The sequence below is a fragment of the Natrix helvetica genome (assembly GCF_964273705.1).
Source record: "Natrix helvetica genome assembly, chromosome: 3".
Taxonomy (NCBI): Eukaryota; Metazoa; Chordata; class Lepidosauria; order Squamata; family Natricidae; genus Natrix; species Natrix helvetica.
Genome location: NC_138549.1, coordinates 3,123,722 through 3,150,982, shown reverse-complemented (window position 1 = coordinate 3,150,982; position 27,261 = coordinate 3,123,722). Strand labels below are relative to the sequence as shown.

The 27,261-nt window shown below is 42.9% G+C and overlaps 1 protein-coding gene across 1 annotated transcript; it reads right to left on the bottom strand.

The window, feature by feature from the left end:
- On the bottom strand, positions 1-26,822 carry SUGT1 (SGT1 homolog, MIS12 kinetochore complex assembly cochaperone). The gene is made up of 13 exons (XM_081948708.1): positions 26,746-26,822; positions 26,607-26,652; positions 25,133-25,223; positions 23,207-23,276; positions 22,084-22,154; positions 19,653-19,706; positions 15,919-15,941; positions 15,079-15,098; positions 8,915-9,011; positions 8,260-8,367; positions 2,531-2,618; positions 1,389-1,576; positions 1-542 (listed from the first exon to the last, which is right to left on the bottom strand). The coding sequence occupies exons 1-13, from the start codon at positions 26,775-26,777 to the stop codon at positions 441-443; spliced, it is 990 nt and encodes a 329-aa protein (XP_081804834.1). The 5' UTR covers positions 26,778-26,822; the 3' UTR covers positions 1-440.
- Positions 26,823-27,261: the final 439 nt, after the last annotated feature.

Here is a 27,261-nt window from a genome sequence, read left to right as displayed (position 1 = left end):
TTCTTTAAGTAAAAGTTATATATTTACAATTTTATTTGGAAGCAAAAGTTAAGCCAAACAATCTTTAATGCTACAGCCAAAACGTGTGTTCACCCCATTATCGCTAGAGCAAATAAATTATTTAAAGGGATTGAGTGTTATTTAATAAGGCAATAATCCTAAATAGTCCAATGAAATGCCTTCTTAATTCTCCAACTGCATCACCAAGCGAGCCAAGGACTGGGTTCGAATCCTCCTTTTAAAAAAACCACCTTCGTGGGAAGAGCAGCAAGAGCAGCTCTCATTCCTGATTACAGCTCTTAAAAATCTTCACGGAGAGGCCTGGCTGCAGTATGTCAAGATACAGGAATCCGTCATCTTCTGAACCAGCATTCGGGGCTTCATCCTCAAGACTTCTGTGTCCACATATAACGGGGTTTCACGAACCACGACCGAGAAGATCAGAATTTCTTCCATTCCATGTCCTCTGGAGGATTGACTTCTACTTTTCTTTTACCCACGTCCGACCAATTTGTGCTCAACACCGTCCCGCCCGATTCCATCTGCAAGAGAATTAAATAATATATGAGCCTTCAATGAACGGAAGTCAGGTTTTTGTAACATCAGCAATCGATTACTGAAGACACGAGGAAGGCACAGAGAACAATTCTCCCAATAATTCCCACCACAACTGTAGTCAGTTCAGAAAATACTGTATTTTTCAGACTATAAGATGCACCGGAGTATAAGACGCACCAAAATTTCAAAGAGGTAAAGTTAAAAAAAAAAGTTTCTGCACTCTGAAGGTCTCCCAAACCCTCTGCATGCCCAATGTTTTTGCAAAAAACAGGGCACACATAGGCTGTGGGAGGCTTGTAGAGTGATCCTGGGGGCTGGGGAGGGCAAAAATGAACAAAAAACAGCCCATTTTTCACTCGTTTTTGTTCTCCCCAGCCCCAAGGAGCACTCTACAAGCCTCCCAAACCCTCTGCGCATCCATTTTTTCGAAAAATGGGATGCGCAGGGTGGGATTTCTGGAGGCCAAAAATAACTGTATTCAATGTATAAAGCACACCCAGATTTTCACCCTCTTTTTGCGGGGGAAAGGTGCGTCTTCTACTCTGAAAAATACGGTACCTACCTCATTCAGGAAAGAAGGAAAAGAATAGTATGTAAGAAAAATATAGATTCTCCTGCACGAGCAGGGGGTTGGATTAGATGACCTCCAAAGTCCCTTCCAACTGTGTTAGTCCGTGTTTGATGAGTGAAAACGAACAAGACTAACAAGAAAGACAACTTTGCCACAGGTTATCTATCTCTCAAATGCTGAAATCAGTTTATATTTGCAATATGATAAACCCATGTCAAAATTCACAGGGCAAAAAAGAAGAAAACAAAAAATAACTTACAAATGATTTGTTCATGGCACGTCTCACTTCATCTGTGCCGTCCGAATAGATTTGTTGGAAAAGTTTGTTCAAAGCCGCGTCGCCTTCCAATTTTTCATTCTTCTCTTCTTCTTTGATTTCCCCCACTAGTTTATCCCAGTTCTTTGTGTGGTGTGAAGATGACGGATAGTGATGTGTGGGGTTTGAGGCTGCAAAACAAATTAAAACAGGTAATATCAACACTGTGTCTCAACTTTTGGGGATAAAGTATTGTATCCGGTATTTAGCCACTGAGATATTTCTCTTTTGCAATAATCAATTTAGCGGCTAAGTGGGAAAAATTGGAACTTTTTAAAAAAACTTTTCAAGTTTATCTGTCAACACGTGCCTTTTTTCTATCATTCTGCCTTGTATATCTTGCTCTGAAGCTATAAATTACATGTTCTCGTTTGTGATAGGGACTCCCAAATTGGCAACTTTTAAGACTTGTGGACTTCAACTCCCAGAATTGTGGCTAAGTCCATTAGTCTTAAAAGTTGAGAAATTTGGAGGCTCCTGTGCTAGAACTTTATAATTTTATTCTCCTGGAATTATCCTAAAAGTCTGGGAAAAGCCTAGCGTAGATATTTGTTCTGACCCAGCTCTCCAAACACGACCAACCCTCTGAAGTGAACTCAACTGGAGGGGTCGGCAGCCGACAGGCTACAACAATATTTGAACATAAAGCGAATGCTCCTGAATACTCAGACAGCCGATCTTCCTTTCTGAAGGTTCTTTCCCTCTTATCAGACATTGTTTGGATAAATCAGGATTCAAGAAAACCTTGCTCTCTTTATAGTGTTCTCCATTCTGTTTTTTCTGTCACATATTATTATTATTAAGCAGAGCACTAAAATCCAACTTTTAACAATGAGACGTGTAGATCTGCTCCTTATAACCAACTTTGCTTAATGAGGGAGGCAATTGTGAGTTTGTGAATTGATCAACCCCAAGGTTTGTTTTATTACAGAATCATGACCAACCCAAAAGGAAACACAGGCAGGAAATTCAAAGGTGGAAGGGGACTTGAGGGCTCCCTCAGATCAGACTGTAGATCTGCCCAACCTCTCCTGGTGCCACTTTCCAAACCAAGGTTATTTGTTAGTCAATATGCCAGCACAAACCTGCTGTGTCTTGTTTTAGATCAGAATTCTCTTGTCCTTCTAATTTGTCCCATCGTATAGCTTCTGGTTTCTTCATTTTTATCTCAATCTGCAGAAGGAAAAAAGCGTTTAATAGACTAACTCTAAGGAATGCAGTGGCTAAGACGCTGAGCTGTCGATCAGAAAGGTCTGCAGTTCAAATCCCTAGTGCAGCGTAACAGAGTGAGCTCCCGTTACTTGTCCCAGCTTCTGCCAACCTAGCAATTCGAAAACATGTAAAAATGCAAGTAGCAAAATTGGGACCACCTTTGGTGGGAAGGGAACAGTGTTTGGTGCGCCTTTGGCGTTTGGTCATGACACATGACAATAGAGATGTCTTCGGACAGCTCTGGCTCTTCAGCTTTGAAACAGAGATGAGCACTGCCCCCTAGAGTCAGGAACAACTAGCACATATGTGCGAGGGGAACCTTTACCTTTGACTAACACTTTTCAGAAGATTAGTGTATGTGACAAACACGAGCGGAAATTTCAATCAGCCACAACAGTAAGGTTGATTTTTTTAAAAATGTAGTTTGGCCAATTTTTTTTAACTTTAAAAAGAAAATAGGAACACAGTTAAAGTAACATTGTGAGTCATATTAAGCCTTTCAGAAAATAGCCTAAATTAGACCTCCATTCACGCCATTAAGTACATGCAAATTTCAGGATAAACACAGGATTTCTCCCATGGAGAGCATTTAAGCATTCTGATTTTTTTTTAAATACAGGAAAATGCTTGCAACTTTGGATTTGGGGAGGATGTGTGCAAGGAACCCTCAAATAATCCATCAAGATCTTGACAAGCAACTTGCAGAAACTCTGGATAGCGAGATGCGTGACATATGGAGGTAGTCCTCACCTTATGACCATAATTGAGCCCCAAATTTCTGTCGTCAAGTGGGACATTCGTTAATGTCTCGCTTGTTAAGTGAGTTTTACCACCTTTCTTAAGACAGTTGTTACATGAATCATTGCTGTTGATAAATTGGTAACCTCGTTGTTAAATGAATCTGGCTTCCCCACTGACTTGGTTTGTCGGAAGGTCGTAAAAAGGGATCACGTTACCCCAGGACACTGCAACCGTCATAAGTACATGCCAGTTGCCAAGCATCTGAATTTCGATCACATGATCATGGGGAGGCTGCAATGGTTGTAAGTGCGAAAAACGGCCATAAGTCACTGTTTTCAGTGTCATCGTAACTTTGAACGGTCACTAAATAAACTGTTGTTAAGTCGAGGACTACCTGTAGTTAAAAAGAATAAGTAAAATTGGTTCGGATGGCTACCTGAGAATCCTTCATTAGATGGCACAGCAACTCGCTCTAAAACAGAAGCCTTCAAACTTGGCCGCTTTAAGACTTGTGGACTTCAACTCCCAGCATAGCTGGCTGGAGAATTCTGGGAGTTGAAGTCCACAAGTCTTAAAGCGTCCAAGTGTGGGGACCCTGCTCTAAAACAATCCCATGTTCTCAGGACTCAAAGTTCCCGAGACAAAAAGTTAAAACGGCTTCAGTTTAAAAACTTACTCACTGTAAGAACTTAAGTTACGGACAAACTTCAAGGTTATACTAACGATGGGTCCCTTGAACAGAAAGGAATACACTGGTGAACATCTTCAAACACCCAGGCACTCTTATAGCCTACAGCAAAGTATTCTTTTATGAACTATTTGCTGCACGCAAACAATTTACTTGCTTTCAAAAAGTGCGTTTGCGGCTTTTTTTAAGGTCCTTTTGTGATGAATGGAAAGCTGAAAAGCACAGCTCGATGAAAAGAGCTAAGGTGAGGTATGAAATGTTCTCGGTGCATCTAGAAGAGGAGAGCTCAGGGACACTCAAGAAAACGTAGCCCAATTTAAATCTGCGCTTTGCAATTTAAGAACCAACTTGAGAAGGTTTGCATGTGACAAAATCAAGAGTTCCGAGTTTTCTGTATTTATCAAAATACGATATACAGCACGCAGCCTTTTAATTTGCTTTGCCTTTAGCAACAGAGATTCCAACACAATTCTCCTACCCTTAAAGTAAAACATTCAAAAGTGAACTTATTTTTAAATCCACCTTGCAATTAAAAAACAATGGGTTTTTTTTTTCATTCAAGGGAATACAAGATAGGAGATAATATTGAAAAATATTGTATGCTCAGCCTACAAGACTAGCTGGTTCTGGAAGAGACCAAATGTTGTGGCCCGCCAGTGTCCAGCAGAGCTGGCAGCAGATTCGGGCAGTGAGGAGGTTGGGGAGGAAGATGGGCTAGTCCTGGAGTTTGGGGAAGGCTCAGACGAGGGCTCTGTGTCAGAGGCAGAGAGGGGGCCAGGGCCGTCTGACAGTTATCAGCTGCCTCCGTAGTCTGACATCAGCGAGGCAGAAGCACAGGGGGAGCCTGTTTCCAGTGTGCGCATGCGGAGAGCTGCCAGAAGGCAAGAACAATTAAGAAAACAGGGTCGACTTGGGAGTAAGGCTCAGAGATGACTGGCCCCTCCCATAGGACATAAAAGAGGAGCGAATGGGATGTGAGCTTTTGCAGGGAGCAATTAGTTCATCTGGTCAGTTCAAGCTTTGAAAAGTTCTGTTGGACTCTGGGCTAAGTTTGGCCTTGCTCTGCACTTGGCAATGAGGTCTCTGGCAGCGTTTCAAGGGAGATAAAGGTGGGTGTTTATCAACAAGCCTAGGTCAGAACACGCAAAGACCATGTTCCAACAGTGACCCAAAGATCCTGGCAGCTCCAGAAACAAGAGTATCTGAATAAGTGCTAATTATTAAAGCACATTTTCCCATAAGCTACTTGGATGTCCTGCTTCAAATCAGAATGAACAGTTGGCCTCATCCCACCACTGTTCAAATGATGTTTAATGGGTGCTCCAGTTGTTTGGCAATTGGGACTTACTATTAGTACCACCTTATTATTTGGAGAACTATTAGTTAATGCGGTGTTTATTATTTTCTTGTTTGGGGTCAATGAACTATCTGAAATTTCATGGGAGAGGTCAATGAACTGAGAAGTTTGGGGATCCCCAGTCTAGAGGAAGGCATTTAGTTCACCATTAAAAATCCCTTCACTGAAGCCCAAAGGTGCTTTTCCAAAAGGCAACTGGACTTTCCTTTGTTTTTCTTTGAAGACATTTCGCTTCTCATCCAAGAAGCTTCTTCAGCTTCACTCAAACATTTTTTTCTTCTCCAGTAAAATAAATATACCAGGATTACAATGCACAATAGAAACTTAAAAGTATAAACCTGAAAGTTAGTGCTCATTATATTCTATCAAGAATCCTACAATAATTAGCAAGTCTCTCACTCATTCTGGGCGTTTTTTTCTTGCTGCTCAGAAAGAAGAAATGTGTCTTGGCATAGATACCGCTAAGAGAAGGGGGAAAGCAGCACCTAAGCATTTTCTCAAGCTTTGAGAGAGCTCCAATTAAAAAGAGAATAAAATGAAGCCCGTTTTCTAAACCAGATCCCTCTCCCCATGGAAGCAAACTGACGCTGTCCCTAATCCATTACACTCTTTGCAATATTAAAAACAGCAAGTAAATTGTTTATTGTGACAGCAGACAAAACGCATGCATTTTTCACCGCCAATTATATCCTCTCGTAAGAAACAAGCAAAAATAAATAAAATCTCTGCTCATTAAGAGTTAATATAATCTCATTATCATTTGTGAGATATCCCAGTTGTAATATCATATGTCCGTTTTCTCACTTGTCTTGAAGAAAATCAAGAAAGCAAAACTGACTCCACAAAGACAATTATTTACACACACACACACACACAGAGATTAGCAAATAATCCTGCCGAACCTCCAGGCAGCAGATTTTACACCTTGAGAATTGTTTGTTTTTAAAAAAAATGCAGCAGATTCATTTTGACAAATTAAAGAACAGAGCATGATTCCTTTTCTTTTTATTCTATAAACTTCTTTACCAATCTTCCCAAGAATGTCACTGGAAAATCTGACAAGATGAACATTTGTCATTTTCGCAGGTTCAAAGTTAACTAATTGTTTTTAAAAAAACAACCCACAGCTCTTTAAACATATAGAGTTCCAGAGAAAGGGATACGACCCAGTTCTACAGGGGCTCAACTTACGACCTCCACTGAGCCCAAAATTGAAGTTGCTAAGTGAGAAATTAGTTAAATGACTTTTGCCCCATTTTACGGTTTTTCTGGCCGTTTTTGTTAAGCAAATCGCTGCAGCTGTTACATTAGTTACCAGGTTAAGCGAATCTGATTCCCCCCCTCAACATGGCTTATCAGGTCATGAAAGGTGAGCACGCGATCATGTGACCCTTCGCCCATCATAAATATGAACCGCTTGTCAAGCATCCGTATGTAAATCTTGTGACCATGGGGATGCTGCAATGTTTTTTTTCAGTGATGTCGTAACTTGGAACAGTCACTAAACGAATAGTTGGAAATCTAAGATTAGCTGTAGCTTCTGACAGGGTTCTATATACCATATTTTTCGGAGTATAAGACGCACCTTTCCCCCCCCTAAAAGAGGGTGAAATTTTGGGTGCGTCTTACACACTGAATGTAGCCCCACCCACCCACCGGCTCCAACTCTTTGGCCTCTGACTCCCAGCAATTTACCTCCTTGCAGCAAACGGGGAAAATGGGGGCTTGCGGAGGCTGCAATAAGCTATATAGCAATCCCTGCAGCCTGAAACAGCCGATGATCAGGAGAAATTGAAAGTGAAACTTGATGTTTGCTCCAGGAGGCAAATTGCTGGGAGGCAGATTTTTTTTTCTTGTGCTAATCAGGCTGTTTGCTGCAAGGAGGTAAGTCAACAACTTTAAATGCCTATAGAACGTTCAAATTATTAGACTTATTTTTTAAAGACTGCTTTGTTATTGTTCTACAAAACGTAAGAAAATGAAGCTTTTTAAAATAAATGCTTGATCTGAAGAGGCCCAGTGCTCGTTTTAAAAAGTGCTATTCTTTTAAATAGCAGAGAATAACTATACTTCCAGAAAGCACATCAATTTTAACAGCCTCTGTACAAGTATAGTCTGAAATATATCACTACAAAGTGTATATTGTCTGTGCTGTTTTTTGTTTGAGGCAAATTGCTGGGAGGCAGGGGCAGATTTTTTCCCCTTGTTCTCCTCCCCAAAAGCTAGGTGCATCTTATACTTCGGAGCGTCTTATACTCCGAAAAATATGGTAGACAGTCTTCAATTTGCAAACTATCATTTAATGCTGTTCAACGTAAGGAGAATCTTCAAAAAATCCTACTGATTATGTTTCGTTGCAATCAGCCGGATGTTCACTGCCGGATGTTTGGCATTTTTCTCCATCTATCAAGTCCTTCTCAAGGAACTGCTAGGAAGGACAGATGTCACTTCAACTACTATGAGCCTTCACGTTTCTCTGTCAGCAAATCAAAAGCTCTGGAATTATATTATTGGAATTATTTCCACGCTGTTCAGACTTGGAAAGACAGACTGCTATAAAGCAAAGCTCTAAACTCTAGGACACATGTGCCAGAGGTGGCACGCAGAGCCATCACTGCTCTAGGGTGTTCCTTATTTCCAAAAATGCCTAAGAATCTAATTTTCTTAGAAAGTAACAACAGTGGCTTACTTGGTTGGACATGTGCTTTCCTAGACAAGGACAAGAATGACAAGAAATGCCCTTGTCCACTTAGGCAGGATAAAAAATGTGAACTGGAGGTGGCAAAATCACTTGAAGTTCCTTTAAAAAAAATTACCTTGGTCGAAAGAACTTTAAATAAACTTTGCTCTGGGACTATGGAATGAAGAAGATGAAGCTTTAGCTTGTAGTTCTCCTCAGAGGAAAGCTTCAGTGAAGCATTTAGCTGTTGAGACAAACAACATATCACAATCCAGCGATTAGTAAAGTGGATTTTCTAATCTTCATTTTACCTATTCAGAAACAATGAATTCAAATCATCTTCCCTGGAAACATTTAACTTATTCAGGCTTAAGAATTTCAAAAGAAAGCGGATAGGAAATCAACCGAAGATGTATATTCTCAGGCATCAGAAGAGTTATTTCTGGATAAAAAGGTCAGATTGTTAGGAAATGTTTACATACAATTTAGATTAAAATGTAGCAACGGTTATAAGTATGTAAAGTTATAAGTTATAAGTAAGTAAACTGAGAAACAATAATTTCTTTTTCCAGTATTGTTTTCATTCCTTCAAGTTACTATATAAAGAAGCAATTTGTAGAACCCTCAAAATTTACAATACCGGTAATGAAACTTTTTTTTTTTGCAATTAAATACTGGCAAGAGAACCACAGAATATCATAGCAACATCTAAAGGATCCTTTCCTCCTATCCTAGCCTGCAAAAACAACCTTGGTCCAGTTCTGAGCCTCAAAATTGGGTGCCTATATTACCTCTTTCTCGGAGAATATTATGTTTACATCATCTTGCTTCGCATGCTTGATCATGATGGTTACAATGACGTGAGAATCGGTCTGGTACCAGTCGTACCTTTAGGGAGGGGAGGGAAAAAAAGAAAAGATTTGCTACACGAACATTGGATGCTGGTTTTGCCCTCCCATTTTGGCACCTTTGAGAAGTAAAAACCCTGACTCAAGTATGTGAGTGTGTATGAGCGTTCATGATTGAGAAGACGCGGTAACAAGGTCAGCCAATGAATAGGCATAGCAACTAAGGCAGCCAATGAGGGCTGTTGGGAAACAAACAGTTTGGAGCCTGGGCGTGGTTTAGCTCTGTAACTCTGAGCCTGTGCAAAAGGAACTAAACTGGTCTGCTGCTGAACTGAAACTGAAACCAATTTCTCCTCTACCTGTGTTTGTTTGTACCTACTTTTTCTGGATTTGATTTCTGCAACAAAGTATGACAAAGTAAGCCTCTCTTAATAGCTCTCTGTGCTACAAAGTTTTAGATTTGAACTTCCATATAAACTTTTCTTAAAGGTTACATTTATAGTCCACTTTTATTATGTCAACAAGCAGTTATTTTCAACATGGAATGCAGAATGCACTAGATACGGCTTAACTAGCTGTAGTACGTCAGTAAGTCAGTTTACTTTCTTGTTATTGCACCTTGTATGACACAATTAAATGCCATCTTCAGTGTACATCATACATAAGAAAAATATAAAAATAAAACAAAAGCACACACCCCCTTCACATTCTATACAACTGAATTGAAAACCGCTGACACTGCATTAATATTTCACTATACAGTAGAGTTCAATGAAGCTACTGCTCTGGATGTCCAGATTCAGACGGTGCTGCTATGTTAAAAGCAGAAATTGTCCGTTTCCTCCGCCAGCCTTCAGAAAGATGGAATGGGTCGGCTTGGGTCAGTATGCGTAATCCAAAGTTTAGAAGTCTAACTTTACTGCAATGTGAAATTCCAGTTAGCATTGTGTCTGTATGCAGCCACAGGGCTCTGCAGAATCTTTGGAACTCTTTGGAAATTGACATGATGGCAGTGTTGCAATTTGTGAGGGGCTGCCACAAAGAGAAAGGGGTCAAGCTATTTTCCAAAGCACCTGAAAACAAAACAAAGAAGCAGTGGATGGAAGCGCATCAAGGAGAGGATCAACCTAGGAATGAGGAGGAATTTCCTGACTGGGAGAACAATTAACCAGTGGAACAACTTGCCTCATGAAGTTGTGGGTGATCCATCAATGGTGGTTTTCAAGAAGAGACTGGACAGCCATTTGTCTGAAATGGCATAAGGTTTCCTGCTTCAGCAGGAGGCTGGACTAGAAGACCTCCATGTTCCCTTCCACCTTTGTTGTTGTGTTATGAGTGCCTTGGAATCCCTGGTACTCTCTGAGCTTGGTTCTGTGCTTGCAGATTTTTCATTACCTGACTAGGTAACATCATCAGTGCTAGTGAGTGTGGTGTTTGCTCGTTATCCGCCTGGTACTGATTTTATTCTTCAGTGACATTTTAAGACACAATCAAAGTTCATGCAAAGAAACTAAGAGGCCAAACACGGAGTGTTAATGGTTGTTCAGCAAGGAAGAGTGAATTCTTTTAACTCAACAGAGCAACTATTTTATCATTCTGGAGGAAGGACTATTTTTAACGAGACACATCCCTGCACTAATGAAACAATAATGAACTGAGATGGGATGAAAAATAGATGGAATCAAGACTACATTAGTCACGCTGACCCCAAAGGTTAATAGCAATGAATTCAGGCTCCTTTGTGGCTTATAAATTGAGCGCATATTATCGGGCAAATCAGCCACGCATTAAAATGTAGAAATACCTTGTACCGGTGTTGTTAATCCCTGCCCTGGAGAGTCCCACTTGTGTTTAAAATACAACAAAGCAAACTCAAGAAAAGGTCCCGCATTGATGAGATTCCGACAAACAAATCTCGTCAGCCTGCTTACCAAAACACCAAATTCAAATACTAACGGACACCATGCACTGGTCAAGGGGGAGTGGAGGGCCCAAGAGAAGGGGAAACATCAGGCTGTATGCAGATATATTGAGATCCAGCTTTGCAGGGCGGGTGTGAGTTTGACAGTTCTGCCCTATGCCATTTTAGACAAATCTTCTTCTATCCAACATCTTCTTAAAAATTTCCAGTGTTGCAGCATTCACAACTTCTGGAAGCAGGTTGTTCCACTGATTAATTGTTCTCACTGTCTGGAAATTCCTCCTTAGTTCTAGGTTGCTACTCTCCTTGGTTAGTTTCCACCCATTGCTTCTTGTCCCTCTTTCAGGTGCTTTGGAGAATAAACTGAAGCCCCCCCCCCTCTTCTCTGTGACAACCCCTCAAATATTGGAATGCTGCTATTAACTATTAACCATCTTACATTTTATTTTTCATTTCTTGAAAATTAAGCATGTGGCTGGTTATCGGTTTTAGGAATGTGGACTGCAAGATCTGCCAGCAGAGTGATGGGGAACCTATGGCACACGTGCCAGAGTTGCCACGCAGAGCTCTCTCTGTGGGCAAGCACACATTCGCCAGCTGCTCTTCTGATTTGCGTGCTGGCCAGCTGGTCTTCACAGGGGCCTGAAAACGGCCAAAAAGCAAGTTGGTTTGGGGGGGCGTTTTCAGGTCAAAACCGGGCAAAAAATAGGTGTGCGCGGGCCAGCCAGTTGGTCTTCGGGTTTTTGGCGCGGGCGCTAGGGATGCATGGGCGTTCTGGTTTGGGCACTCGGTGCCGAAAAGGTTTGCCATCAGTGCCATAGCATGACAGAGAGGCATTACATGGTGCTCAAGACGACAGATGGGGCACAGCTTGTCAAATCTTTTTGTTTTGTTTTTTCCTTTCCATACACATTCGCAAATGCACATTCCCATGAGTACTCTTAATATTTATCTGTTATCTTCTAGCACAGGGGTGTCCAAACTTGGGAACTTTTAAGACTTGTGGACTTCAACTTCCAGAATTCCCCAGCCAGCAGAGCTGGCTGGGGAATTCTGGGAGTTGAAGTCCACAAGTCTTAAAGTTCCCAAGTTTGGACACCCCTGTGCTAGCATTTATCACAGTCTGTTTAAAGATATAAAAAGCATAATTGGGCTTGTTTTCTTTCCACCCCGTACATCCATCTTATTTTGCAACAACCCTATTCATTCTTTCTTCCCAACCTCCCTTCTCCATCTTCTTCTTTCCTCCTTTCCTTCCTCTTTTCTTCTTTCCCTCCCTCTCCCCCACTCCTCCTCTCTTCTCCTTCTTCTTACCCTCTCTCCTACTCTTACTGCCCCTCCCTTACTCCCCCTCCTTTACCCTTTCTTCTTTTCCCTCCTCTTTCTCCCTCCTTCCGTTGTTACCTTTGCTTATTTTCTTCTTCAAACTGATGGATCCCGGTCTAATATTTACATAGGCAAATCAAAGCTTACTAGATGAAAAGGAATTTTAGCAATATATGGAAAAAGAATTACGTTTCTTCTTTAAAGCTTGTCAAATCTTTTGAGACCCCAAAAGGAGGTGCAGAATCTTATGTAATCAGATACCATCACATGTATTAAAAATAAAGTCTATCCAAACAGGGAAAAGTGGAGGAAGCTTCCTTACTGATGTGTTGCAAGGACTTAAAATATCTTGGGACCTACTCTTTTGAGTTGCAAAAGGCCAAGCTTTCTATTTATGGTTGGAGGGAGAAAAAAAAACCAGTCACAAAATTGTCTATGATGCATAAGCTTCCATGAGGGACCCCGAGATTGGCAATCACTGAAAGCACTTATTTTCAAGCCAGTGAACACAACACGGTTCTTAATACACTAGACCTTGAGTTTTCACTGAACACAAATGGTAGCTTAAGTGCTCACAGATGTATATTCTCTGGCAGGCACCTGACTTTTTAAAAATGTTACTTGGAAAAAAAAAAAGAATGCTATGGGATGCGGCAAAAGAAAGCATTCGCCTCAACTTTCGCCTTTAAGGAGGAGGATGGACATCGTTAGAAACAAAGAACTCAAGTCTATGGAGATTCTCCCGTCATCCAGGTCATGGATGTCCCAAGGGGGCTTTTTTCAAAAGAGGCAACTGGACTTTCTGGTTTTTCTTTGAAGAGGTTTCGCTTCTCATCCAAGAAGCTTCTTCAGCTCTAATAGGTTTCGTGAACGCTTCCAATTCCTGTGTTTTGATCTTGACCCAAGTATCCTCCACATTCAAAGACGTAGCCCAGGGGTGTTCAAACTTGGCAACTTTTAAGACTTGTTTATTATTTATTTATTTATTATTCATATTTATAGACCGCCCCCTCTCCCGAAAGGGACTCGGGGCGGTGTACAGTCCCTAAAATACGTTATAAAATACATACAAAAACAGTTAAATAATTAAATACGTAGGTGGAGGAGGTTGTAAGACTGTACATAGAATAATAAATATAATACATTAAAAACTTATTAAAACCCCAAACCCAATTAAAATGAATAAATCCCCGGGAGGTAAAACTAAGAAAGTGCCAGGCCAGCTGATTGAAATAGGTGAGTCTTTAACTTTTGCCGGAAGGAACGGAGGTCGGTGGTAGTTCGAATGTCTGGGGGGAGGTCATTCCAGAGGGTTGGGCCCATCACAGAGAAGGATCTACTCCTAGGTGTCGCCCGCTGGCATTGACCAGCAGACGGCACCAGGAGGAGCCCCTCCCTGTGTGAGCGGATAGGTCGCAGGGACGTGTGTGGTAGGATGCGATCCTGCAGATAGCTAGGTCCTATGCCATGGAGCGCTTTAAAGATGGTGATCAATACCTTGAAACGCACCCGAAAGGCCACAGGTAGCCAGTGCAGCTCGCGCAGGAGAGGTGTTACGTGGGAGTAACGTGTACTTCCCATAATAACCCGCGCGGCTGCGTTCTGAACTAGCTGCAGTCTCCGGATGCGTCCCAAGGGAAGCCCCATGTAGAGAGCATTGCAGTAGTCTTCAACTCCCAGAATTCCCCAGCCAGTCTTAAAGTTGCCAAGTTTGGACACCCCTGACGTAGCCGATGGTTGCGTATTCCATGCTACTGTGCAACATTTTCCTACATTGTACCAAAAGTGCTTTTTTCAGGAGGCAACTGGACTTTCTTGTTTTGCTTTTTTCTTTTGAAGACGTTTCGCTTCTCATCCAAGAAGCTTCTCCAGTTCTGACAGGATGGTGGAGAATGGAAGGATTTTATATTCCTTGCCGACAGCTGGTCATTTGCATCCTTTGAGAGGGTCGTTGAGGTCACCTGAGTAGTGGTCTTGATTCCTGTGGTCTGTGAATAATGTGGGGATGGATTTCCAGATGAAAAATTGCAGATGACAGGAACCAGGAGCACCACTCAGGTAGCCCTGAGGATACAGATAGACCTCCAAGTGGCCTCAATGACCCTCTAAAAGGATGCAAATGACCAGCTGTCTGCAAGGCGTATCAATCCTTCCATTCCCTACAATCCAGTCAGAACTGAAGAAGCTTCTTGGATAAGAAACGAAACGTCTTCAAAGAAAAAACAGAAAGTCCAGTTGCCTCTTGGCAAAGTACCTTTGGGACAAAGAACTCAAGTGTTTCCAACTGCACAAGATGCTGGGAAGAGCTCCCACATAATAAGAAAGCTAGGATGGCATGCTAATGTCGTCTCTGGGGCTAAAGAAGACAACCTCAAAGGGCTGTTTGTAGTAACGGGAGGGCTGGTGACTAGTCCCTCCCACCATATCATCATTTTAAAGCATCTGTTAAAACTCCACAGGTAGCAGGGATGGAATCTGGATCTTACCATCCCCAGTAGACATTAAACAAGGAAGAACAAAATAGGGGAGGAAAATTCAGCATGTTAGTTGAGTGTAATTAAGGTTTGAAGGAAGAGTTAAAAGTCAAAGGCAGTGCAGAATAGGTAGATCTTTAGGAAGGATGTCAAAAAAATGGAGAAAAAAAAGTGTGCTATTGATGTTTAGGGCAGGGCTTTGTCCTTCACTGACAAAACAGGAGGAAATTGGCAAACGACTTCACAGAACTCCTTCACCTGCCTGAGAACGATACGGTTGGTTGAGTACCGTTCATCGACAGGCACTTAAGAGTGAGTTACAGACACCGTGCATTTTTATAAAATGCCACTATATCAATATTGGCATCATTAATCACAAAACTTACTTGATCTTAGATGGCCAAGCCTGGGGTTGCAGGAACACGAGGGGCATCATCGTAAGGAAAAGAGGTTGAACGATTAAAAACAATTAATGTCAGTTTTAAGCAAAGCATCTGGCCCATGGGCCGCCAGTTTGACACCCCTGTTCTAGACAGTCACCAATATATATTACTAGTATATTTTTGTATTTAATTTTATTTCTTTATTTTTATCCCACCTTTATTCTTTTTTATAAATAATTCAAGGCAGCGAACATATCTAATACCCCTTCTTCATCCTATCTCCCCACAACAACCCTGTGAGGTGGGCTCAGCTGAGACATAGTGACTGGTCCAAATCCCCTAGCCGGCTTTCCTGCCTAGGGTGGGACTAGAACTCTCAATCTCCTGGTGATTGGCCCAAAGTCACTCAGCCAGTTTTCTTGCCTAAGGCAGGACTAGAACTCTCAATCTCCTGGTGATTGGCCCAAAGTCATTCAGCAGCTTTCCTACTTAAGGCGCGACTAGAACTCACAGTCTCCTGGTGATTGGTCCAAGGTCACCCAGCTTGTTGTCCTGTGTAAGGAAGCTCTACCGTTTATAATCTTAATTTTTAGCCTGGCGCCTTAATTACTAGACAAAACCTGTTCTCCTTATATTAGTTTTACACTACGGATGATATTTATCATTGTGTCATTGAAAAATAACAGATAGTTATTGTCACACAACTACAGGATACATCTTACTTTTTTTTTTTAAAAAAAAGGACAAATTTCACGTGGACCAAGGAAAATCTATTTTAAAGGTAATTACAATTACATTTTAATCAATTAATCTGCAAATTAATCTATTAGGAAAAAATCTTACCATTTCCGCTTGTGATCCAGGCTCTGCAAAGGAAAAACAATTCAGATTTTTAGAACAAAACTCTAACAAAGCATCAGCAGGTTTTTTAAGATACACATAAAGTAATTGTATGACACACTAACTTAAATTTCCCATTTTTTCATCGATACGTTTTACTCAATAAATGAGTGTTAATATTTAATTGAAAGTGGGACCGCTCAAATAAACATTATAGATTGCATCATTGGCTTGAAAAGGTTGTGGTAATAAAAGGTGTGACAGATTGAGTATTGAAACAGCTTTGATTAACTCGCATCGTTTCTTTTAATCAAAGGCTTTTCCACGCGGTCAGTTATGTTCCCATAAAATCTTCCAACTGTTCCGAATTGGCTTTATTGATTAGTAAATCTAAACGGAGTTGTTTCACACTCCAAAATAAAAACGAGGAATTTCAAGTTTGTGTAACATTTTGCAAAATGCCTGTTTATATCTTTAAAAAAAAACCCTACCATTTTGCCAAGGAAGATCCTATAAAATTAAGTGGTGGCCTAAAGGCTGCCTTTCCTTAATATTGTATGTTGACATCTAAGGCAGACATTAGAAAAGGTTATGAAGGATATTCTGAGCAGAAATTTAGAGACTGACTAGAAAACAAATCAAAAAGAGGGCCGTGAAAATATTTGCAGACCCCTCACGTCCTGGACATAAATTGTTTCAACTCCTACCCTCAAAACGAAGCTATAGAGCACGGCACACCAAGACAACTAGACACAAGAACAGTTTTTCCCCCCCAAACGCCATCACTCTGCTAAACAACTAATTCCCACAGCACTGTCAAATTATTTACTAAGATTGTATTACTATCCTTCTTATCTTCCTTCCTAGTATCTCTCTCCTTCCACTTATGACTATAACCATGTTGCTTGTATCTTTCAATTTTATATTCTTTTATTTGTTTTCTAGTATAATTTGATTGCTTACTAATAACCTATGACTATCACTAAGTGTTGTATCTTATGATTTTGGATGAATGTATCTTTTCTTTTATGTTCCTGAGAGCTTATGCACCAAAGACAAATTCCTTGTGTGTCCAATCACACTTGGCCGATAAAGAATTCTATTCTATTCTATTCTATTCTATTCTATTCTATTCTATATTCTATTCTGTTCTATTCTAAAACAGATTCACTGCAGGTAATACAGAGCACAAGCCAACATAAATCATGTTTAGATCATAAAACTAGATTCGAGGCCTTTCGCACAGAGGTTTTTACAGTTAGTCCTTGACATACGACCACAGTTGAGCTCAACATTTCTGTTGCTAAGCAAGACATTTATTAAGTGCGCTTTGCCCCATTTTACAGTTTTTCTTGCCACCGTTGTTAAGTGAATCCCTGCAGTTGATTAGTTAGGAACACAACTGTTAAGTGAATCTGGCTTCCCCATTGACTTTGCTTGGCAGAAGGTCACAAAAAGGGGATCCGACAGTCATAAATGTGAGTCAGCTGCCAAGCGCCTGAATTCTGATCAGGATGCTGGAACGGTCATTAAGTGTGAAAAACGATCAGTACCTTTGTAACTGTGAACAGTCACTAAATGAACGTTTGTAAGTTGAGATCTACTAGTCCTCAACTTGCAACAGTTCGTTTAGTGACCGTTCAAAGTTACAGCAGCACTGAAAAAAGTGACTTACGACCATTTTTCAGAGTTGCGACCTTTGCAGCAGCCCCGTGATCATGTGATGCTTGGCAACGGATTCATATTTATGACGGTTGCTGTGTCCCCGGGGTGATCCCCTTTTATGACCTTCTGACAAGCCAAGTCAAATGGGGAAGCCAGATTCACTTAACAACCAGGTTAGTAACTTATCATTGGCAGTGATTCACTTAACAACTGTGGCAAGAAAGGTTGCAAAACGGGGCAAAATTCATTGAACAAATGTTTCTCTTAGCAACCGAAATATTGGGCCGTGTTGTGGCCGTAAGTCGAGGACTGCCTGTATAATACAGCATGCATTTTGATCCACGTAACGATGACATCTCGCTAGTGAGTTTGTTCAGGTTGTAATAACACATTTTAATTTTAATTAACTGAGTTTAATGAACCTGCTTTTTAAGTCCTGTACCGAAAGCTCCTATTCTTGAAATGGGCAATTGCAAAATTTGCAGAGGGAAAAAAAAAAAAAGACTTCAAAAATGCATGATATTTGAAGAGCTAAGGTCTCCTTTTTTTCTACCTTTAAGGATACAGTCATCTTTCGCAGAGGTTAGGCAAGAATATTTCTTTACTGGTATGAAATTGAAATTGAAAACGAGACATTAAAAAGGAAAAGAAATCCATGCCTGTGTGTGGATGCCAGAAGCAACGTTTTCCCCTCCTCCGTGAGATGGAGGTGCCAGCATAATTTGTCGATATGACTTGCCTGCTAGAGGGAGGGACTAATGCACATCGAGAGCTTTCGTGCTCTCTGAAGGCTGAGTGTCATGAAACGGTTGTAAATCCTGCTTTTGCATCCCTCTGGCGAGATTTTACAGAAACCGTTTCTCCAGCGCTTAGCATGTTTCTCAGAGCGAGATTTTCCAAAACAGGCACACGTAGGTCTTCGACATACGGCCACAAAGAAGCCCAAAGTTTCTGTTGCTAAAGCGAGACAGTTCCTAGGTGAATTTTTGAACCACGGTTCCAGCCACAATTGTTAAGCAAGTCGCTGCTGTTCTTAAATTAGTAACATGGTTGTTAAGTGAATCTGGCTTCCCCGTGGATTTTGCTTGTCAGGTCGCAAAAAGGGACCCGGTGACACACACAAACACACATACATACACACAGGGTGACTCTGAAGCCATCATAACTAGCTGGCTAACATCTATCTATTTATGGATATGAGAGATCATATCCATCTCTTTCTCTCATCTCTACCTTTCTGTTTGTCTATCATTATCCATCTATCCATCCATCCCAATGTATTCGGGGGCCCTGATTCAGAGTCTTCCTCTTTTCAAGAAGTTTCCAAAAAGTAGTATAAATCATTTTGAAAACAACCTGGTGAAACATGCTACAAGGTCTGCTGAACCCTCTTCATGCTCTCTGAGCTTGGTGGTTTTCTTGCAGACATTTCATGACCAAACTAGGTAACGTTATCAGTGCTAGGAGGAGGAGGAGGCAAGAGGAGGAGGACAACGACTGTGGTGTCCTTGGTGCTCTGAGCTTGGTGTTTTTCTTGCAGACGTTTCATGACCCAAAGTAGGAATTATCATCAGTGCTAGTAATCTAGCAGCCCTGATGATGTTCCCTAGCTGGATCATGCAACTTCTGCAAGAAAAACACCAAGCTGAGAAAGGACCAAGGATCACTTCCTCCTCCTCCTCCTCTCCACAAACCCAACTCCCCACTAGCACTGATGATATTCCCTAGTTGGGTAATGAAACGTCTGCAAGAAAACCACCAAGCTCAGAAAGGACCAAGGATCACCTCCTCTTCCTCCTCCCTGCAAATCCCATTCCTTTCTAGCACTGATGATGTCACCTAGTTGGGTCATGAAATGCGTGTAAGAAAACAAGCAAGCTCAGAGAGCATCCAGGAGCCCTTGAGCTACAAACGTTCTCCTTTGTGGGTACCTCTTCATGCTCTAAAATCAGGAACTATCTCACTTCCCAGGAAAATCCTTGGAAGGTAAAAACAAACTTTCATTAAACATGAAAGAAAAGGCGGACCTTTTTCCACAACATGAAAGTTTAGAGAGGGAAAGTGGAGCTTACCACGGAGGGCCTCTTGGCATCTTTTAATCCAGACGGGAAAGGCGGAATCAGCACCTACAGGTAGAAAGAGGCAGAGTTAACCATGCGACGATATCATTGGTCCAAAACACGATCATCTTTTTTCCATGTTCTTCTGTTCTGAAAGTTCTTCAGTACTTGAGACTCTCCGGCTTTTGCTCCTTAAGACAGATTTCTAGCGTTTAGCTTTGTAAAATGATGTTAGAAATAGGTAAAGGCAAAACGTGTGGCTCCCAATCACACATGTATGGACCCTTGGCCCTCATGAATATGAGAATAATGCCAAGCGTTAGAAAAACTAGCAGAAACAATTTTTTAGAGTGCTGCCATTTCTCACGCAGTTTATTCAGCATGAAATGGAGCTGAGATGGGTAGGAGGCGGCTGTATCTTCTGCAATATTTACATTTTTGGTAAACTCGTTCAATCAATCCAAGGCCTGCAAGCTGAGAGAACATGCCCTGCGTTGATGATGCATTCGCACAATTTCACAGTCAGCGTGAGATAAATCATAAAGCAGAGTTCAGGAATATTCCTTTATCCCACTGTTTTGCAAATCTATTGTACGCTACAAACTGTATGATGGTGTGAAGGGAAATGCATCTGTTCCACCGGGCACTTAAGTATGAGGAAGAGGGGCAGCAGTAAAAATGAAAGGGAATCCTTCTAAGCAGCTTATCAATATAATATTAAAGAGCACCTGTCATTTCAGATCCATCATGGCAGCGTCCGTTAGCAGGCATCCACTCACCTGCTGCCCGCCACGTCCCTCACCTTGTGGTGTCCCTGCCGCATCACCAGCCGTCCCACTCAAGTGAATGGGACTATCGGTGAGTCAACAGCAGGTCAGAGCAAGGGTGGCCTTCAAAAATTTTAGCAAGGAGTTCTCTGTCCGGTGGCTGGGTAGGTGTGGCCCCTGGTGGGCGTGGCCTAGTCAGCCTCCTGCACCATGGCGGGAGGAGGGGGCATTTCTGCCATCCCTGGGCTCCAGAGGTTTTCTTTGAGCCTCCGGGAGGCCGAAAACGGCCTCCACAGGCTCCGGAGGCTGGAAATGGGCCCAAACCTCCAGTAGGCCCATTTTTTGCCTTCCCAGAGCGTGTGCACGCCCTGCACTTACCTGCATCCAAAACAAGCTGCATGGGGTCTCCTGGGCGGAGCGGTGCAGGGTGGGCGGGGTCAGCCAGGAGTGGGATTTGGGGATTCTCGAACTGCACAGAATCTTAGCTAGAGGTTCTCCCAAACCCCTGTGAAACCCCAACAGCCCAACACTGGAGAAGCCGCCACTACAGGACAGAGATGACAGTTGCCCTTTAAAAGATTATGATTTAAATCGAGTTGATTTAAATCAAGCCTCTTTACGAGTGATTCAAATCATGATTTCAAATCGACTGGATTTAAATCAAATCCACCCTGGAAGAAACTCTAGGCTTGTTTCTCCCCTAATAAAGCACAGCAGGAAACCATGATGTGATCTCAGCTTCTGCTTCTTAGCCCTGCCTAAGAGACAGAAGCCAGAGTAGTTTTTACATTACAGCAAGTCAGCGTGAAAGGAGCTTCGATGGTTGGTTAGCTATTTCCATTGCAGAAAAAGAAAATAATAATCAAGTGGCTGTCACGGAACAGAGGTCCCTCAAGGGCCGTTTGCTCGGGGTAAACCAGAATCCTTCACAATTTCAGCTTAGCGGAATGAAGAAACGCAGCCGCGACAGATAAAACAACAGCAACTGACATTTCTACAAAGAGCGTGATATGACCTCCGCTGGAAAGGTCCGGCTCACAGAGAAAGGCTAATTAATTTTCCAAGGTACTTAATCTTTTTCCAATTAAAATGTTTTTTACCAAGCAGCGAAGTGTTTCCAATGTGTGCCGCACAGGCTGCTCGAGAGTCTTTGTCATGTACAGGTGTCCTCGATTTACGACTGCAATGGAGCCCAGAATTTTTGTTGTTAAAAGTCACGGCAGTTTTAAGTCGAGGATTTGACGTGATCAGACCCAATTTTACCACTTTTTTTTTTTGCAAAATGCTGCGGTTGTTAAGCAAATCAATGTCATGTTCCTACGGCCACATTTTGCTGGAAACTAGCAAAAGAAAATTGACATAAATCGCAGATATGTCATCGTGGAACATTGCAACAACACCCACATTTGAGCCGGTTGCCAAGTGCTCAAAATGCAGTTGTGACACAGTGGTGTGTGTGTTTGTTTGTGTGCATGTTTGTGCGTGTGTAGCTACCAGAAATCCAGAACTGGTTCATAAGTAACTTTTGCAGCATGTAACAGTCACTAAGCGGCTAGTCATTAAACAAGGACCACCTGCACATGACTGCTACCACCTGAGTAGAATTAGGCACCCATTTCCTATGAACTACTGCATGGCCTGTCTGCCTTTTAAAATCCATGCACAAACATACTTACTATCCTGTGTTTCTCCCTCCGTGAAAGACTTCAGGGCGGAATCATAATTTTCCATATAATATTCACCGATTCTGCAGGAGAGAGTAAAAAGAGAGCATGTCAGCAATTGTCTTTCAGTCGTGCCCATGTTAACAAGAGCCCCAAATCTTTGACTTTACGTAGCAGGAAGAAAGAACGAATGCTGAGACAGGGTCTTATTTTCTTTTGACCCTCCCCCCCAAAAATAAGTGCTTGGCCCTATTACCGGGGAGGCCTTATTATTTTTGAGGTGCAGGTGGTGTCGAGCGAGGTCACCTCAGGGCTGCTGCTGTGTTGCAATATTTTCAGGGGGGGCTTTTTTTAGTGCATGCGCTCAAAAGCCCCGATTGGTCTGATTATCCGGGGAGGTCTCATTTCCAGGGAAACAGGGGAGTCTCTTGGGTTTCTTGGCTCTGGATGCAGCAAACCTTCCATTTAATGCAGGGGTCGCCAACCTGTGGGTCATGGCCCACTACCAGTCCGCAGCCTGTTTGCAACTGGGCCATATGAGTGGCCGGCTGATGCGTGTACATGGGCATAGCTCCACTACGCAGCGGCTCATAGCCCCACCTGCACAAATGTCACGAACACTCGGGTCTCCCTCACATGAGCAATGGGTGCTCGTACACAGGCACCTGCCCCTCCCACCAACCATCCCCCTGCTCTGGGCCATCAACCCGGGAAGGTTGGGGGACTCTGATTTAATGGGTTAACTGAAAAGGAGAAGGGGAATAAAAGGCCAATGGGCTTTTTAACAGAGTTAGTCACCCTTCAGTGATTCACTGAACAGCCGTGGCTCAAAAGGTCGTAGAACGGGGCAAAATTCACTTCACAAATGTTTCACTTAGCAACATAAATTTTGGGCTCCCCGTAATGTAACTCAACAACTGCAGTGATTCACTTAACAACTGTGGCAAGAAAGCTCATTTTAAAAAAAACCTAAACCAACCACCAAATACAGAGTAGCACTCAGAAACATTAGCTGGCGACGCACCCTGCATGAAGGAAGGTGATTTATATCCGCACAGGCACAAAGTCATTATCCTCACTAAACAGGACAATTAAACCCAATTGCACGTGAGTGGAGGGGAAAAGTGGCACTTACCCTTGCCTGAGAAAAGCTACAGCATTATTGGGCTCAAGTGCTAAAGCCTTCTTTGCATCAGCAACTGCATCTGCAAAAAAGAATTTTAAAAAAATGTTGGACTTCTCTTATAACTGATTACATAGATGTCATCTAATTATTAAACCTTTACCCCTCTTTAATTTTCCAGGCCCAAGGCAGGATCCCATTTTCCCCACAACCACCACTTTCTGAGGTAGGCAGGGCTGAAAGAGAGGGGACGGTCCTAAATCAGTGGATTTCCGTGAGCAAAAACAGACTTGAGCACGTGTCTGCTTCTAGTCTGATACCTTAGGTCAGGGGTGTCAAACTCAATTTCATTGAGGGGTGTGGTTGACCTCAGGGGGCTGGGCAGGCATGACTGACTGGGTGGGCGTGGCCAGCTTGACGCCACTCTCCAAGCTGTTGGCATATTTCCACTTCGCACTGGGACGAAGCCATGCTGACCCGATGTTTCCTCTCTGCTTTGGATAGCAATTTACATTTCCCAAGCTGGCCCCACAGGCTGAATCCAACCACATTGCCTTGAGTTTTACCCCCATGCCTTAGCTGAACACATCAAAGTGAATTTTGTCATGTTGGAAAAATCTAGGCTCATTTTCATGCATTAGGGAGGCAAAAAAAGTTTGCATAAATCAAGAAAGGACAAACTGATATCTTAAATTTGCAAGGCTGAAATAACAGTAGTTGTCAGCTAGCCTGAGGAGTCAGTGGGGAATTTCTCATTGCACTTTTGCAACTACCTTCTGTGCTTTGCTTCTCTCTCCAAGGCCATTTCTTCTAGCTTTGGTATTCAGCAGCCCTCTGGTTGCCTAGCTACAAGGGGGTTGGGCTCTACGTCTTGTTTCCGTTGACTGTTTGGCACACTTTGGCTGAGATCTTGCCTGAAATTTGTTGCTTTCGGTTCCTTCCTAGTAAAAGTTCTTCTCTCTGAATCTGTGGAGCTAAGGGTTTTTCTTTCCCAGGAAATAGGACAGAGGCAGCCCTGACATTACCAGTCTGAAAATATTTTAACAGCATGTCAATGAATGCATGAGCTTGGCCATTACTGTATGCATAACCATTGCAACCACCATTAGATGCTATGGTAACGGTTCCCCTCGCACATATGTGCTAGTCGTTCCTGACTCTAGGGAACGGTGCTCATCTCCGTTTCAAAGCCGAAGACGTCTCCGTGGTCATGTGGCCGGCATGACTCAACAGAATGCTGTTACTTTCCCACCAAAGATAGTTCGTATTTTTCTCTTTGCATTTTTACGTGCTTTCGAACTGCTAGGTTGGCAGAAGCCAGGACAAGTAACGGGAGCTCACTCCATTATGTGGCGCTCGGGATTTGAACCGCTGAACTGCAGACGTTTCTGATCGACATCTGTGTCTTAGCCACCGAGCCACCATGTCCCTATACATACATACGTATGTACATACATACGTATGTACATACATACACACACATACAAGAGACGTGGTGGCTCAGTGGCTAAGACACTGAGCTTGTCGATCAGAAAGATCGGCAGTTCAGCAGTTCAAATCCCTAGCGCTGTGTAACGGAGTGAGCTCCTGTGACTTGTCTCAGCTCCTGCCAACCTAGCAGTTCCAAAGCATGTAAAAAATGCAAGTAGAAAAATAGGAACCACCTTTGGTGGGAAGGGAACAGCGTTGCGTGTGCCTTCGGCATTTCGTCATGCTGGCCACATGACCACGGAGACGTCTTCAGACAGCTCTGGCTCTTCGGCTTTGAAACAGAGATGAGCACCGCCCCCTAGAGTCAGGAACGAGTAGCATGTATGTGCGAGGGGAGCCTTCGCCTTTATACACACACACACACATATGTATTCAAATATATATATTTATGTCTCTGTGTATGTAAAATTTTCACTCGAAGGAAAAAACCAGGAAAGCAAACGCTACCATGGTAATTCCGTAGAAGGATGTAAGCATAAGCTCGTTGGCGGTAATATTCGGCGTGATCGGGCCTGTGTTCCAAAGCTGCTGTCAGCGTCTACAAGGACAAATACAGAAAACATGAACTTGACAAATTCCCTGCAAAACCTTACACGGCCCGCAGTGAAATCTCTTGCTTGACAAATCTAACAGAACTGATTACCCAAATGCTACTTGCAAAGGAACAAACCCCCAGAAGCAACGTTTCAGAGCTGGAAGGAGAGCTACCCCTAACGGAGGGAAAAAAAAGGGGGGGGGGGAACGCCCTCGGAGCCCTTGTCAAGAAATGAAGTCTTCCAGTATTTGAGGGGCTGCCACAAAGAGGAGGGGGTCAACGTCGTTCTCCAAAGCACCTCCAAAGTGGTTATTGTTGCTGTTGTTATCGTTGTTGTTATTGTTGCCTTCCCCCTACGCACACTTTTATCATTATTTTTAACTCCATCCTCTGCTTCCTGCCATAATAACAATAACAACAGCAATAATAATTGGATGTTCAGTTGACTGTGTTTCATGTTTAATGAATAAAGAATAATAATAATGCACTTGGTTGATAGCTAGGACGCTGGCCGCAACCCGTATCAACCATCAGTACCAGTCAATGGCATTTGTGATGCGTTTTTGAATGTTCAGTTGGCTGAGTTTCATGTTTAATGAATAAAGAGATAATGTTAATAATGTTAATGCTAATAACGTTAATAATAATAATACCACCACTCAATGCCATTTGTGACACATCTTTAAATGTTCAGTTGACTGAGTTTCATGTTTAATGAATAAATGAAATAATGATAATGATAATGATAATGATAATAATAATAATAATAATAATAATAATAATAATAATAATAATAATAATAATAATACCATGCCAATGGCATTTGTGATGCGTTTTTGAATGTTCAGTTGGCTGAGTTTCATGTTTAATGAATAAAGTATAATAAAAATAATAATGTCTCCTTTCTCAGACATGCACAGCAGAGGCTTAGCCTGCCGAGAGAAGCCTTGAAAGAGACATCAACATCATCAGCATCATATTTCATTGAACCTGAAACTCAGTCAACTGAATTTCATGCTTAATAAATAAAGTATAATAATATTAAATAAAATGATCGTTATTATCATTATATCTTTAACGAATAAAGATAATAATAATAAATACATAGATAAATAAAAATGGGCCTCCTCCAAGGCCCCTCTCGGCAGGCTTAGCCTCCACTGCGCATGCCTGGGAAAGGAGACCACACAGTGATCCCAGCAACCCATCCTTCCTCGCCCCGCCCCCCAAAATAAACCCTCGGGGGTAAAAAAAAAGGGGGGGAAGAAGAGAGCGGGTCTTCCCCCCCCCCCATTTCCTCCCATGGCTGCTCCTTCCCTTCCTTCCTTCCTTCCACGGGGGCAGCCAAGTCTCCCCCTCAAAAGCCCGAGGCCAGAGGCGGCTTACCTGCGCTGCGGCCGCGGGCTCCCGCTCGATGTCGGTCTCGGAGAGGCTGCGGGGGAAAGAAGCGTTAGCGAAGGCGGCGGAGAGGAAGAGAAGGAAGGAAAGGAAGGAAGGGGGGGGAAGAAAAAAGGCGCCCGCTCACCCCGCTGAGGAGGAGGCCGCCGCCGCCGCCATGCCGCCGCGAAATGGCGGCTGAGGAGCGTCGCCAGAGGGCGTGGCCAGGCCGAGGAACGCCCACCGCGCGGCGCGAGGAAGCCCGGGAGGGGAGGAGGGAAGAGGAGGGAGGGAGTGGCCACGCCCATCTCTCTCTTTCTCTCTCTCTCTCTCCCCTGCCAGGGCAGCGAGCACCAAGGCTTGGCCTCTGGTGGACTTCAACTCCCAGAATTCCTCCGCCGGCAAAGGCAAAGCTGGGCTGAGGAATTCTGGGAGTTGAAGTCCACCAGGGGCCAAGCGTTGGAGACTTCCCCCCCCAACACCCACACCCACACCCACACACCCACACACCGCCCACCTGGCGATGGGGGTGGGGGCTGCTTTGTGGGCGCTCTGGCCTCCTTGTTCCTCGGGGCTTTGGGGGAGGAAGGGGAGAGGGTGGGCTTGGGCCGCCCTTCCAGAAGGACAAGGATGATGGGCAGCGGGGTAACTCTTCAGCAAACCC